The sequence below is a fragment of the Orbilia oligospora genome, assembly GCF_000225545.1.
Source record: "Orbilia oligospora ATCC 24927 unplaced genomic scaffold scaffold00007, whole genome shotgun sequence".
NCBI classification, from domain to species: domain Eukaryota; kingdom Fungi; phylum Ascomycota; class Orbiliomycetes; order Orbiliales; family Orbiliaceae; genus Orbilia; species Orbilia oligospora.
The window spans coordinates 1,577,043-1,591,802 of NW_011645564.1; the positions used below are offsets into that span (position 1 = coordinate 1,577,043).

At 46.6% G+C, this 14,760-nt stretch overlaps 7 protein-coding genes across 7 annotated transcripts; 4 read left to right on the forward strand and 3 right to left on the reverse strand.

Moving 5' to 3' along the window:
* Nucleotides 1-898: 898 nt before the first annotated feature.
* Nucleotides 899-3,998, reverse strand: AOL_s00007g437 (uncharacterized protein; the record flags this gene model as incomplete). The annotated part of the gene is made up of 6 exons (XM_011120338.1): nucleotides 899-1,093; nucleotides 1,169-1,597; nucleotides 1,659-2,152; nucleotides 2,220-2,463; nucleotides 2,522-3,820; nucleotides 3,903-3,998. The coding sequence occupies 6 exons, from the start codon at nucleotides 3,996-3,998 to the stop codon at nucleotides 899-901; spliced, it is 2,757 nt and encodes a 918-aa protein (XP_011118640.1).
* An 878-nt stretch (nucleotides 3,999-4,876) lies between these two features.
* AOL_s00007g438 (uncharacterized protein) lies at nucleotides 4,877-5,931 on the forward strand (the record flags this gene model as incomplete). The annotated part of the gene is made up of 3 exons (XM_011120339.1): nucleotides 4,877-5,076; nucleotides 5,150-5,217; nucleotides 5,282-5,931. The coding sequence occupies 3 exons, from the start codon at nucleotides 4,877-4,879 to the stop codon at nucleotides 5,929-5,931; spliced, it is 918 nt and encodes a 305-aa protein (XP_011118641.1).
* Nucleotides 5,932-6,442: 511 nt separating this feature from the next.
* Nucleotides 6,443-7,242, reverse strand: AOL_s00007g439 (uncharacterized protein; the record flags this gene model as incomplete). Its single annotated transcript, XM_011120340.1, has 2 exons — nucleotides 6,443-6,951; nucleotides 7,053-7,242. The coding sequence occupies 2 exons, from the start codon at nucleotides 7,240-7,242 to the stop codon at nucleotides 6,443-6,445; spliced, it is 699 nt and encodes a 232-aa protein (XP_011118642.1).
* A 333-nt stretch (nucleotides 7,243-7,575) lies between these two features.
* On the forward strand, nucleotides 7,576-9,098 carry AOL_s00007g440 (uncharacterized protein; the record flags this gene model as incomplete). Its single annotated transcript, XM_011120341.1, has 2 exons — nucleotides 7,576-7,807; nucleotides 7,882-9,098. The coding sequence occupies 2 exons, from the start codon at nucleotides 7,576-7,578 to the stop codon at nucleotides 9,096-9,098; spliced, it is 1,449 nt and encodes a 482-aa protein (XP_011118643.1).
* Nucleotides 9,099-9,576: 478 nt separating this feature from the next.
* On the reverse strand, nucleotides 9,577-10,327 carry AOL_s00007g441 (uncharacterized protein; the record flags this gene model as incomplete). The annotated part of the gene is made up of 3 exons (XM_011120342.1): nucleotides 9,577-9,942; nucleotides 10,019-10,182; nucleotides 10,255-10,327. 3 exons carry the CDS (start codon nucleotides 10,325-10,327, stop codon nucleotides 9,577-9,579), a joined length of 603 nt encoding a protein of 200 aa, XP_011118644.1.
* Nucleotides 10,328-11,690: 1,363 nt separating this feature from the next.
* Nucleotides 11,691-13,377, forward strand: AOL_s00007g442 (uncharacterized protein; the record flags this gene model as incomplete). Its single annotated transcript, XM_011120343.1, has 2 exons — nucleotides 11,691-12,267; nucleotides 12,329-13,377. The coding sequence occupies 2 exons, from the start codon at nucleotides 11,691-11,693 to the stop codon at nucleotides 13,375-13,377; spliced, it is 1,626 nt and encodes a 541-aa protein (XP_011118645.1).
* Nucleotides 13,378-13,922: 545 nt separating this feature from the next.
* AOL_s00007g443 (uncharacterized protein) lies at nucleotides 13,923-14,719 on the forward strand (the record flags this gene model as incomplete). Its single annotated transcript, XM_011120344.1, has 4 exons — nucleotides 13,923-14,057; nucleotides 14,140-14,235; nucleotides 14,318-14,602; nucleotides 14,681-14,719. 4 exons carry the CDS (start codon nucleotides 13,923-13,925, stop codon nucleotides 14,717-14,719), a joined length of 555 nt encoding a protein of 184 aa, XP_011118646.1.
* Nucleotides 14,720-14,760: the final 41 nt, after the last annotated feature.

A 14,760-nucleotide genomic window follows, 5' to 3' on the forward strand; every position in this document is an offset into this window, starting at 1 on the left:
TTTTCGACAACGCAATTTTTTCAATTTTGCGTTGGATATAAGGCTGTTCGAGAAATAAAAATAAACCTTTAGAACTAATTTATACACTGATTCGTTTAATAACTAGTCTTTTAAAACTGGGTACTGACTAGCTATTTAGTTTCGGAGCCAGATGCTACCGTGTGCGGTGTACATAGATGCAAACCTATATCTATATCTAGTATTTAATAATTAATTTGTGTGCGCATGCCTGTATATACCGAAAGAGTGCCTAAATCCGGATTCCTTTCCTGCTCTCGGCCCGCCATGCATGGAGATAGGTGATATATTGCAATTGCAAATCGTTATAACTTTACGCTAGTCCTCTAGCTCTTGGACCTCCAGCCCTCTGAGAAGAGAACTAGTCCAGGGGGATAGCTGTAGTTTACTAATCACTCTTCCGCGATCATTCAGAATAAAAGCAGCCACATAGTATATAATATAATATATACGGAACTCTTAAACACTTTCCACCCCAAGCACAAGCACAAGCACTAAGCTAAGTTACATATAAAAGATAAATAAAAATAACTAGGAAGAAAAGGAAAAAAAACGCCACAGGGTAAAAATTAAAAGTAAACAGCTTCCACAACCAGAACAGCTTCCACAACCAGTCAGGGTAAATAAGTTCAAAGAAAGTGAAACCCTATACAATAATACAAAAGAGAAAAGGAAGGGGGAAAAGAAACAGGTTCAGAACACGAACCCAGGTATGAACAATGTCATATTCACACGTACACAGCTGACGTAATTAACCATTTCTAAAGCATCTCATTCAACTTCTTTCCCTCCTTCGAATAATAATCCTGATAGCAAAATATCTTAAGAGGTGTGGTCTGGCAACCTTCAGAAGTACAAACGAGAATGGACTACTCCTCAATTAGATAATAGCGGATCGCACATTGCCCTCGGCAGCTCCACTACTTCGCCTGCCCTGCTGGGGCCCGGCTGCTGAAGCTGCAGACCCAGAATTAGCAGCGGCAGCAGCTTGTGCGCCTGCCCCGCCACTCAAAGCCGAAAGATTAACATGACTCAGTCTATCCATCAGCGTCGTTGCAACCGCATCTACAGCGCCCTGTTATCCCAGAATTATTAGCATAATGTTCAAAATTCACACCCAAAAAAAAAGGAGCGGGAAAATCATTTATACCTTTGGCGCCCTCAAACTCGGTCCTTCCGGTGCTGTTTCTTGGACCTTGAACAACCTAACAATAGTTCCATTCCATACCCCAACCGTCCCCTTTCCAACTTGCATCTCACTAACAAATATGAAACCCCACATTAGACTTTCATACCAGCCTAGTGCCATGGAGCTCCACTCAAAAGTGTAGCACTTGATCGGGCTCGGTTCAACACCAGGAATTTCAGTCGTCCGAATACGCTCCAACATTGAAACATTAGTTTCGGCAATTTGAGGAGTAGGTGGAGGATGGAGAGGTGACTGTGGAGTGGTCGTTGTCGGGCTCGTGACAGAGTTCTGGCGAGAGTGTTTCGACAAAACGGCACGTAGTTGCGGTGATAGTTCTTGTATGACTGTAAGGATCGTATGCAAGGGAAGAAGAGGCAACCATGTTTCGATCTATAGTCACTCGTCAGCCAACAGATCCTACACATTTTGCATTGGTAAATCGTATACTCACCCATTCCGGACTAGGTGCAAACTCTCCAGCAGCATTATACGCCACACCGTTCTGGCTCCCGATACTGATAACGCTGTTCTGCCTCGACAGCTGTCCGACTGGGAGCTTGCCTCTAGCCTTCTCACTCATGCCTCTCAGCTGGATCGGAACTGCATCATCAATAGAATTTCCACGTGAGGATTCGAAGGCCGTTGAAGTAGGTGTCATTACTGCTGACGATCTTCGTTGCGTGCTGGTTGTGTCATCATCGGAATCGTCGGAATCCCCAATTTGGAATGTTTCAGGGTCAGCGGGGAGACCAGGCGTATCAGGAGGCTGCATGGTGTTTGTTCGGGGTATGATAGGTGACTCGGGTTGCATGATATCACTAGCATTGTCCTTTTGCATCCTTCGTTGCTTCTCAATTTCTTCACGACCACTCTCTAGGGTAAAAGATCGTAGATTTTCGAAGCGCTTATGGGAGCGGAGGATTGCGTAGACGAACGATGGGTTTGCTTTCACAAAAATCAATACAATGCGATCTAGATATAATGAGAATCGGAGGAAATAAAAAGAGCTTACATGAGTACTGGTGTTCGATAATGCTATTCATAGCCTCGAGCAAAGAATGTAGAAGGGTATGATTCGATTCGTTGGCTAGCAGGAAAGAAGGCGAGCTCATCGATGTGAATAGCTGTACCAATTTCCCGCTCGCGGCGGACGACAAGTTCTGGACGTACGGGGCAACATTGCTGATAATGGCCAGTAATGCCGGGTATATCGCTCCGAACTTTCCTTTGCTGCTCGTTATCAGGTTGTATATCGACTATATAATTAATTAGCTATTGCGTCAAATATGGCGCCCAAGGTCCAGTTATACTCACAATGATAACATATTCCGCATATGAACCTGAAAACCCAGCTATTCTAACACTGGGCGGGAGCAAATTCTGGTTCTCGAACTTCTTATTCAGGCTCTTCCCAAACTTCGGCTCCGACGAGAGAGTCTGCAATACAAACACACACATGCGTACTACACCAGACTTTGAAGCGTCGGTGCGATACTCTAGAGCGTAATATATTAGTAACACAACGAAATCGAGAGACCTATCTGTTTCTATGAGAAAGGCTCGGAATCGTTTGTTACACTGCAGAGACTCCCAGAAGAGCATGATAGTTTCGGGAGCCCATTTTAGGGACTTTTGAGAGCCTGGGAGGTATGATGAGCTTGCTTGGATGGGTTGATTTAGAACACGGGTCATTCCGTCAACGAGGAACTGGAAGTCCTGGGTTCTGTGGAGCCTGCCTAGGTAGTGTCTGAAGTTGTTCTTCAGAGGAGGGTCGCCCTGCTTTCCTTCCGGGATGGGGTATAATAAGAGGATTAGCAGCATATGTAAAGAGTATGTGACTAGGACCTGTCTAGAGTCTGAGAAGACTACATGGTCGTAGGGCAGCCTCCATGATGCAGCATTGTATTTGAGAGTGGTATTCAACAAGGAGCATAGGACGGAAAGGACGACTTTCTTATCGGGATTTGTGACAAGGTATGTAAGGCCTCTAGTACCCTTGACTGGTAGGAAGTTAGAGGGAATGTACATCGCCTTGCTAGTAATGGATATCAAGAGGCGCAGAATCTCAATACGGTTCGACTCGCTTTCTCTTGTTGTTGCCATCGATGTGTTACATCCTACGCCGCTCTGCCAGATCGCATAAGTGACCTTGGTCTTCCCGGCGACCGGGGTAACCGGAACGGTAAATCCAGCAAAGAAGAGCATGTCCAGCAGGGTATCTATGAGTTCTTCGGCAAGCGGCTTGACCGTTTCCACCTTAGGAGGTTCCGGGGTTGGGTTCGGATTGGATTCATCGAATATAACTTCGCTAACCCTTCTGGTCTTCTTCCTCCTGGGCGACCAAAAGAATTTCTCCTCCCAAGCTTCCAGGGCCTCATTTTCGTAAAGATAGGGGAGTAGACGGGTGAGGACACGGATACAGTTGAGGGCTTCCTTCTCGGGAGCAGCATCGGGATCCGGGAACGCTGGGTGGTGTCGCAAGTGGAATAATCTTGAGGTGAGAGCGGTTATGAGGGTCTCCAGATTATCGAGGGAGCTATCCCTGGTCCGTCGAATGTCGGCCGACGAGAATAGCGTAAAGACATCTTCGGAAGCCTCTGGCAGCTCCCAGAACTAACAACATCACCAACATACAGCATTAGCGACCACCATGCGACCGATGGATAATGATATAAGCATAAGGCCGGAGTAGTACCTGACGCCAGTAAGGGTCATCAACTGGAATGCCCTTCTCCTCGGCTAGGCGAAAAACGCCCTTTTTGAAGGAGAGCTTCGAATCCGCAGCACCCATCCGATTCAAGTACCGGGAGACACTTGATCTTTCCGGGGTCACTACCTACTGGAAGTGGTGGTGATGGTGGTATTGATCGAACGAATATCGTCGGTAACTACTTAGTATCTTCCTAAGAGCATGCGATGCGGGCGGTTTGGTGGGTTCAAAACGGGACCGGGCCGGGTGTTTATTTATTTAGAGACAACTTGGCCGAACGATGAGATGACGTATACTCTCTCTCTCTCTATCCCACTCTCGTAGTCTTTGTTTTCTGACCGGGGATAAAGACGAGGACAAGGACAGGAACAAGAACGGGCTCAAACGGTGGTTGTTTTAGAGCAGTATGGGAAATGGTTGTGGGTTTGTTGGATGGCTTCCCCAAATTGCACAGCTCTCACTGATTGTCCCTCAGTGTATGTTATAGTTAAAGCTTAGCTCTCTCTCTCTCGCGCTTCGGAAACATACACTGCCGTGTGTCCATCGATGCAGCTAATACCGCTTAAGTAGTAACTGACATGTATCTATCACTAGTAGTTGCTTGAGCCAGTACATAAGAACAGAGGTACATACTTAAGTACATATCAAGTATGGACCAAAAGCAAGAGAGTCGGCACTTTCGAGGGGTCTGATAGGATGGGAGAATAAGGAATCGAATAGGGACAGCTGTTGTTACACTAGCCACATTCTTTGGATGCCACACACACCCACAAAATGTGGCTGGTGCCCTGGAGACCGTAAAAACAACACCAACGACTCTGTAACTACAACCGCGACTTCTCCCTTCTTGTCAACAGCACTGTATCATCATCACCACCGCCCTCAACGTCGATTTCAACCTCAACGTCGACACCATCACCTATACTTCTTCGCTCCTCCCACTCAATTCACAAATTGCCATGCCCGGTCCAACTACGCCCTCAAGGGCCATTGTCTCTAGCGGTCAAGGAACGCCTGGTTCCTGGAAACACCCCAAACTCGACGAAGTCTTGCGACGACAGGATGCCAGGTCCTTTTCTGATCGGCGGGTTTCACGGGCCCTCAAGAACATCGGCGCTTTGGGAACTACCTTTGTCGTTACCCATTTTTTCTATAATTCGTATGTATTCCTTATCGATATATGTGAAAGAAAGTTGTTAGATTATGTGTACTGATCAATACAATTTGTATAGACGCATCTACTCTAGTCTACCTAGAAATGATGTCGCCAATATCTTCTACCTCGGGATTTACTACCTAAGTATGCTCTTATCCGTGAAAACATGCAGAATACCTCGATATTATAGATACTGACCTTCGATTAGTCTTCATCGTTCGAATAATTCTCACCTACAACACCGTCTTCGCCATCATCGGCCCGCTTCTCGGCCCAGACCTAATGGCTGACATCCCTCTAACAGATGATCAACGTTCAACTCTCTCCCTCCCTCCAACCCCACATTCCACAATTACCAACCATGCTGGCGAAGTCTCCCAATACATTACCCCACCCCGTTACAACAGATCATCTCCTCTTCCTCAATCCCCGCTGTTAGCTCGTCCCACAACACCCACACAGTCCACTACCACTCCAGGCCGTACCTTCGCCAACGTCTCCGGTATATCTAATATCTCTGGATTCTCTAGTGTTTCTGGTGTCTCTAGTATCGGTTATTCTGGCAAACCTCGTGTTACTGCCGCAGGTTCACCAATTGGTCCTGGACAACTTTTGGGTTCACCTGGAAGTCTCAGATCTCCTAGTCCAGTTTTTAACACTCCCTCCCCGTTCAAGACTATCGGTTCTGGTCTGGAAAAAAGACATAGTTTCAGCAGTCCTATGGGCGCAGGCGCTAGAAACGGTATGATTGGACAAGGCAGTTTAGCGGGTGCATTGCAGGGGAACATGTCGCCTAGCGTGGTTGCCAGCGGGAAGTGGTTACACGAGCAGAAGAATCGAAGGCGCGATATCTTTTAAAACACCTTTCTAAATCAAATATCAATTCTAAAGGAAGAGGAAAAAGATGCTGCTGGTTATGCTGTTGGGACGTTAGGTGTATTTCGGCGTTTTGCTACCTTTGGCGGGTTTTGAAATGTCCTTTTCTCACGTTTCTTTTTTCTGTTATTAAACCTTTACGACCATTTTTTCATCCTGTTTGTTTAACGCGTGTAGTATTAGACGAGCTTTTCTCTCTTCTTCTTCCTTAGGAGGACGAACCGATACGCTCACCAGTCATAGGGAGTTAAGATCGGTCTTTCGTCTTCCTTACCAAGGGATTCTTCTTGTATCACGATTTTCAAATATTAACCTTCATCCAGTATATCCCGTATATCCTGTATACCTGTTATCCCATATCTTAGCTTAGTTCCCTCGCATTTTGGAGCATGTATATAGTGGATAGTATCAATATCAATCCATAGTATATTACAATACAATACCCCAGCCAGCATATGTACAAAAATAACCGCAATCCTAAAGATTATATAGGCTATTTCTTCGCCACCTTCTTCCCCTTCTTCTTCCCGCTATCACCATCCAAATCACCACCAAACAACATTCTGTTCTTCTTCCATCTGGTAACCACGCCCTCAACGCTACCCTTATCATGCCTAGGCATACGCATGTAATACAATTTAGCACGTCTAGCCCTCCTCTCCTTCCTCTCTACCAAATCAATACCAGCAATCTTCGGCGAATAGAGTTTATACCACATCTCGACACCGATTCTTGTCAGATGGTTTCTTAACAGGATAGCAGTATCTAGTCCTCTTCTTCGGATGTTTATTAATACACCAGCAAAGGGTTCTGTGTTTTTATCTTTAAACCTGATTTGGAGGATATCGCCGGGGAGGATGGAGTCCTTATTGTTACGGGAGAATAGACGTTGACGGAGACCCTTCGGGTCGAGGAGTTTTAGTTGGGTGGTTGTGAAGTTGGATAGGACGCTGTTTGGAGGGGCGGGGCAGGGGGGTTTGTAGACTTTGATTCTTTTCGGGGCTGTAGTTTTTTTATATACATGTTAGTATGATACTTTGTATGCACCTATGTATACACACACAGGGATAAGGAATTGAGGGACGTATAGGTAAAAGACGTACGAGGTTTTAGAGGATTTCTATTGATGGGCTTCTCTTTTACGGCCTTTTTGGTGCCCAGCTGGGCGAGCAGTTGGTCTAATGACTTTGGCATTGTGGCTAGGACACCCGGTGGTCGCGGTTGGATGATCTTGGGCTTTGGACCGACGGGGATTGCGTCCCGGAAGCGGGAGAGGGATGTTCGTAGCGACATAGTGTGCTCAGACTAGAAGTAAGCCGGGGAGGAGTTGTATTGTATTGGAAGTTACGACATTTGATGCTGATGTTGGTATTGATGTTGATATATTGAAGGTTTGGAGTTGAAGTTGGTACCGAAATTTTGACAAGGGTTCGGTAAACTTTTGACGTTCGACAACTTCAAACTCTTTCAAAACTTCAAAATTTTCAACGTCTCCAGTGGGTAACTACCACCGACCAACCCTTTTTTTTTCTTTTCGACATTAGAAAGACGTCCTTGAGAGGGACGGGGAGAAGTCAATTGCTTCTCCTAAGGTTTTGAAAGGGAAAAAAAGGAGGAGGAGGAAGGATGTCTGCTAAAACTTTCGGCCGCGCTTTGAGGACACGGAGGGCTTCGGTTCACGATGTCTGCCACTCCAGTCTTCTATCGACGACTTCAATAACACGGCCTACTCTTTGTTCATGTGATATAAATACGACTTCATCATCTTCATCTTCATCATCTTCAACCCGGGAATTCTCGACATCATCGTCCCTCTCCGCCTCGAAACAAGCTATCCGCGAACAAAGAATCGCAAAAAGTACCCCTCCAACCCCCACCCTTATATATACTAGTATTTAAAGATCAAAAGCTAACGACTATATTAACATCCAGCTCCCCTCCCTTTCTTCCCCAAAACCTACAATCAACCCCTCGATGCCTTAATGCACTCCGTCCACCGTGACCAATTCCTCATCGATCACCTCCCAGACCACTACCAACGTCTCGTAGTCCGTACAAAGCGTCACCACGTCCTAGCCCAACAAGCCGGCCAACAAGCCTTTGCTAGAGGAACGAACCCTTCAAATGCCACTTTAACAATCACTTTAAACGGCCAAACCCTTCCTTTACGTCCTCTGAAACACCGAACCCTCCACGGTTCAAAAACACTAACTCGAGCTCTAAATCTAATCAATTCACCATCCGAATACGATCTATTACCAGGATTAGTCCAGGGTTTTGGATCTTCAAAGATTCATATCGATCCCGGACAATGGAAGAATCTTATCCGACAGTGTGGATTGGCGGGTAGACCTGGTGTTGCTATCAAAATAGCCCACGACGGGATAGTTTTCCGTAAAAATGGGTTCAGTTATACTCAGGGCTCCCTAAGAGAAATGGTTCGAGCACAATTCGTTCGGTTCTTGATTCCCGAAAAATCCCATGCTGAGAAATCGGTTAGGCGGGCTAGGGGGGTGGTTAGTTTGGCCGGACGCTGGAAAGAACAATATGATGACGTTAGGAGGAAGAAGAGAACGGAAGAACGTGCTCCGGAGTGGTTGGCTGTCGATCCAGTTGTTCGAGGTTCCTTACTATTCTTACAAGCAGGGAAGGTCGTCAGATGGGATGAAGGCAAAGAAACCAATCTCGAAAAAGGAGGGGTTGTGGCCGATATCAAATCACTCATGGAATGTTGGGATCTGGCCGCTGCAGAGATTGAGTTGATCAACAAGGAACTCCAGGAAGCCCCCGAGACCACAAAGAATACGGAGGACAGAGCGGCATATGCTATCGCTCGAGAGGCGATTAGGGATTGGGAACCTGTATTGCAGGGGTTACAATGGGCACAGTCGGTTATGCATAAAACCGGCTTGAAGGATGTGACGATAGGGACTTGGTTGCCTGCGGCTAGTACATTGGTTTCTGGAGCGATCAACCAATGGAGACCCGTAGCTGTTAGTCACGGGAAGGGAAAGAGAATTGGGATGGAGATTTATGAAGGGGCGTATGCAGACCTCGACGGTTGGTATGAGAAGGATTTGGAAGGGAAGGATGAGAATGTGGTAAAGGATAGGATCGTTCTGGTGGAGAAGAGCGAGGATGAGGAGTAAATATTACTATGCTGTTTTTGTTACTGTACATACGTAAACTACCGATATACTATAAGTAAGGGATTTTGTATACTGTATAAATTAAGAATCTGCCCGCCTTCGATTCTGACTGTTATTTTGTACAACTATCAACATACATATCCACAGGAGAAAAAAGGCCGGGAAGTGAACTTCAAGATTTCTGCCATTAAATCATACTATATATATTTGTATCAATCGCCAAATAAAAGAGAAAGAGAAAAAAAGAAACATCAACCCGTACAGTCTCTCTAGTCTAGTCAGCCTCCCACTAAGAAACTTTCCCCCCAAAAAAGTCCGTTCAAAGAAACAGGACGACATAACTCGTTATCTTCATATATCATCAAACGAGACTTCAAGATATATAAATACACCTATATTTCACCCCCGCTTCCACCAGCTAAAGGCCCATATATCGAATGAACGAATGAGCAGAGCGAGCGAATGTATTATCTCTCCTCTAACTAATCTGCATACTCCTCCTCTTCTTCATCTCGATGGACCCTTCCTTCTCCGCATAAGCCCAATACTGATATCCCAATGTCAAATCAAACATAAACTGACACAACCCACAAAGCTTAAAAACCATGGGAGTTTTACTATAAGTAAAGAAAACACCCTTGAGCAGATCACCGAGTAACCAGAAGACTATAACGGAGACTCGAAATCCCTTGCAGGATTGATTTCGGTAGTTTGCAATGACTTGGGGGATTGGTAAGGTGGCTTCGATTCCCAATGCTAGGTATCCGAGGATGGAAACAAAAAAGGTCGAGGTGCCGAAGAGAAGTTGGAGGATCCCGACGGTGGTTACGAAGTAAAGGAGGAACTACACCAAGATTAATTAGCATATATATACTTACTTGTATATGTAGTATAGGATGGACAATTGAGACAGCACATACCTCCCAGAAGGGCCGCTGCTGCCGCCACTGCCAAAAGTTATAGGGGCGTTCCGCATCGTGTCCGTTAATACTCGAAAAGGGAACCCCTGCTTCAGCTGCCTTGCTAGGACGGTGGTCCAGGGCGACTTTAAGCAGTATAGTCTGCACGAATACCATAATCACACCTATAGTCACCCCCAGTCTCAGCAATTGTGATACTTAATATTCCACGAAATTATTTTTGGAAGGGGATGTACTTTGGACTAGCAGGGAGAACTCAAAGTTTATGCCGAACCAGTAGTATATGCGCAGGATTGAGGCGACAAGCATAATGAGAGGGATGTCGAGGGAGAAGCCAAGCGACGACCGTTGGGAGTGAATGCTCCATATCTACCATCATCACCACCACCATAATCATAACGTTCTTAGTATACTCGGTACAACCATGACTACTGTCATAACCATCACAAAAGCCATCACTATCACCACAACCACGACGGGCTAGGGGGAAAAGAAAGAGGTACCTGGTCGGCATAGCTGGTCACCGGTGAGGTGATAAGGAAGGCGGGAGCGACATACTCCACGAGGAGTTGGACAGCACCCATCCCAGAGCGCTCGCTAGCTTCCCGTCGGTTTGTTATCCGCTTAGTTCTTTAATAGTCTGCGTGCGAGAGTAGGTCGGGTAAAGGTATATATTTCTCTATCTGTTAGGTAATCTGCGGGTCCAAACGGATAGCTTCTTTTTTCCTTCTCTTTTTTTCGACTGTTGCTATTACTCAAGACCAACTAGGCAGTGTATGGAATTAGAGACCGGCGGGGAGTTATTTGTAGGATCTAGTTGGAAGGAACGGAAGGATGTATGGGGGGATGTACGGGTAGTTGTGATAGTTCAGTTGGAATCCATGTTGTGTGTCTCTGTTTGGTGAAGTTTTGGGGAGTCGCGAGAGCAAGAATGGCAGATAAAACAGGGTAATTGGATGGAGATTCTTGTGACCTAACTAAAGAACAATAAAAGGCCAACTTGCCGCTAACAGCGGAACTCGCTAAGTCATTACTTTTTTACATCCAAACAAACTTCGGTCGTAATCACATCCCGGTTAATAGTATAATAGTCTAACTGCTTCTAATACAATAGCCGTAGACATGAGTGTACCTTCTTACCTTGGTGGTATCGTGGTACAGTGCAGTGCAGTGGTATAGTATGGAGAAGTATAGTATAGGATGGAGAAGTTGGTATATATTGGGGACAGCAGGGGCAGCTGGAGCAGCAGGGGCAGCACGGTAACTGGGCAGTCGGGTCAGATGTTGTGGACTGCCACTTCATCATGCACCATCTGTGACATCGAGGCCACCCCGTCGTCAAGTCAAAGAACAGTACTGTATGATAGTATCAGAGTATGAAGGTACAATGATATGACGATGGGGAGGAGATGCCCATCTCCTGCGGCAACTCCGTCGGTCCTTTGTTTACTTCCTGCGCAACCAACCCACATCCCCATCCCCCCTCTATTCATTAGTATAAGGTCGGTAGACAGGTAGATACCTTCTTAGATGCTAGACATCTTTCCCAGTTCCGTCGACCGCGACATACATCTCAATACTCTCTCGACATTACCAGGCTCCTCCTTATCATTAATATTCTTGTTGAGATCCCTACACAAGACAACCTAAATACAGTCCAATCAGAGTCACCATGAGCACCGGACCCTCCCGTTCGCAGCCTCGTCGCCCTGCTAACCCCCCTCCCTCTTCTTCCACCCAGTCAATCTCAACCTCAACCGCAACCACCGCTGCCACCACATCATCCCACCGTCGCCGCCACTCTCTGCCCCCGGCTAACAAGCTAGCCTCTATTCTCTCCTTCTGGTCAAACTCAAACGCTTCCGACGATCCTCTCCGTCTCGCCGGTGAACGACTTTCCCGTCCTCGCTCGACTTCCCAGAAACAGACATCAGCCTCTTCTGTCTCGAGTCGTCGTCGCAACCGTCGCAACTCAAAATCCAAATATTCTTCTTCCTCCCCGCCACCACCACCACCGCCACTTCCTGCCCATCCCGCGCCACCCCTTCCAGCTCCTCCTTCGACGACTTCCTCTGCAACTGTCGCGAAACCCGTTGTCACCCAACCGGTCTTAGTCCGTGCCTACTCCCCTCGTCCCGAGAGTACCGTGACAACCACTATCCCCGAAGTCGACGAGTCGGAGCGTGTGCCTCTCCCCGCTATCACCGAGTTCTCCTTTACTGGCATCCTCAAAGCCATCGATCCGAAAGGTATTTATATTCTCCATATCCTCTTTTCTTTATCTAATACATTCTAACATCGATTTAAAAGTCACTCGCACCATCGAGACAATAACCCACCTCTCAACTACCTACCGCTCAAATCTGACCCACGAGACCGACCTATTGATCACTCACCAAAAATCAATTGAATCCCAAATCCTCCTCGCCGAACGTCTCTCCACCCAGGTTCTAAAGACAACTACCACCCGTTCCGACCGTCTAAAATCAGAAGCTCCCTTCAAAAATGGCGTGGCCGTCGAAGATCTCGCTCAAAGCGCCGAAACAGCTTATTCTACCATCGAAAATATCATAGCTACACTAGAAGCTATCGACGAAATGTTACCAGAGGAAGAAAAACTCGGTAAATGGGATTCGGTACATAAACGTCATTTCCCATATACTCATTCCTTACTTGTCGCCAAGACGGCCGATACTACTGTTAAACGACTGGGAGGGAATGGTATGCAGATGAGTAGCAGTGTTGCCGTCCCATCGCCTCTGAGCCCTCGTATGACAAGCTCTAATAGCTTTTCCAACAACCATGCGTTGATGGGTGATACTGCGACGAATAGTGGTGGTAGTTGGTTGATTAGACGGAGGAGGGAAGGCAGTAATGCTGGTCTTCCATCCAATCTACCATATTTAAGTCCTAACGGCCCACCCATGACGGCCGAGGAAAGAAGATTATCGTCACCACCTGCTCTATTACTCAGAACTGTTCATCCCGGCGCCGCGTCGATTAGGAGTAGCAGCGCAAAGGATGTAGCGGTCCCACAAGTTGCAAGTCCCAGTCCTTATCATGTTCGCAGGCAAAGCTTGGTGACGAATATACCTGTCAGAGAAAGGGACAGTTTGAGCGTGGCTAGTAATGCAGGAGGAAGTACCAGAAGCAGCTTTAGTTTCAAAAACCTGCTCTGGGGAGGAGGATGGAAGAAAGGTGCTGGCAGTGGGAAGAGTGTCGGAGGGAGTAGTGTGGCGGGCAGTGAGAATGGAGAAACGGCAGAGGAGAAATTGAGAAGAATTATTCAGGAACAGACGAGGAAGAGGTTGATGTTAGACAAGAAGGGAGCTGGGCTGTCGAGTAGTTTGCCCATGTAGTCTTTGGCCGGAATTACTAATGAAGTCTCGCAAGTCTTTCTTTCTTGCTTTGGGTGAAATAGGGAATTAAATTGATACTGGCGAGATGATGATGATATGAAGCATGGCTTGGATATGATACGATATAATGACGGAGGGGTGTTCAGCGGGTGGATTTCTGCTTTTTTTGTTATGCTGGCCATTATATTTTATCCTTAGCGGGAGCGTGTACAAATTATCCTCTATTCTTATAACAGAACCCTTATAACTCTCAGGCAGAGGCAGTATTTAAATTCTAAAATCCAAATCACTATCCGATAAATATCCTCTCTATGAGGTAGTAATTAACATTCGGTCGACCTTATCGATAGAGGCGACTTTTGACTTTTTTGCCAATCAAAACTATTAGCGGCGTCCCAAAACTCGTTAAAGTCGGGCAGCCCGCCTAAACTTTTTTTTCCCGGCCGCAAAAACCCTTTCGCCAGCGATTTCCTTCGGTCCCCTCCATACAAACCGACTCCACAACAGAGATCTCAAACCCTCAAAAGAAACAAAAAACAACAGCCATGGCTTTCCCAGGCGGTGGTATGCCGGGTATGGGTCCCTTTGGACGACCTACTGGTGGTGGAGGCGGTGGAGCTGCAACTCCAGACTTTAACAACTTGAGTCCCGAGCAACAGCAGGCGGTTATGGTTAAGCAGGTTAGTAGTCCAGCTACCACTTTGTTTCTTTCTACTTCGGATTATTGAGGCCCAGATGCTAACAGGAAATCTTGAGAGTTAGATGCAAGCAGCGATGGAATCGTGTCCTGTAAAAACCGTGATATCGGGTGGTATGGGTTTCGCTCTTGGTGGAGTGTTTGGACTCTTCATGGCTTCGGTACTTTCTTTCTCCCTTCCCTCCGACTGCCCTTCCTACTCCTTCCGCCATCTCCCACTAACTCGTTGATAATTCTATATAGATGTCCTATGATACAATGTACGCGACAAATACCAAACTCTCCGACCTCCCCTGGCGACAACAAGTAAGGGCTGGGTTTAAAGACATGGGATCTCGCTCCTGGAGTTCAGCGAAGGGTTTCGGAATGGTCGGGGCCTTATTCGCGGGTACGGAATGTGTGATTGAAAGTTATAGAGCGAAGAACGATTTGGTCAATCCGATTCTGGCTGGTTGTGCTACCGGCGGTATTTTGGGAGCTAGTGGGGGCCCGACGGCTAGCGCTTTTGGATGTGCGGGTTTTGCTGCTGTATGTTTTTCTTTCTTTCTTTCTTCTCTTTTTTTAAGATTTGAAATGGAGATGCTAACGAAGATTGGGGGTGTATAGTTCAGTACTGCTATTGAGTATTATTTACGACATGGTTAGAGGGGGTTTTCGAACTAAGACGACACCGACGGACAGCTGTT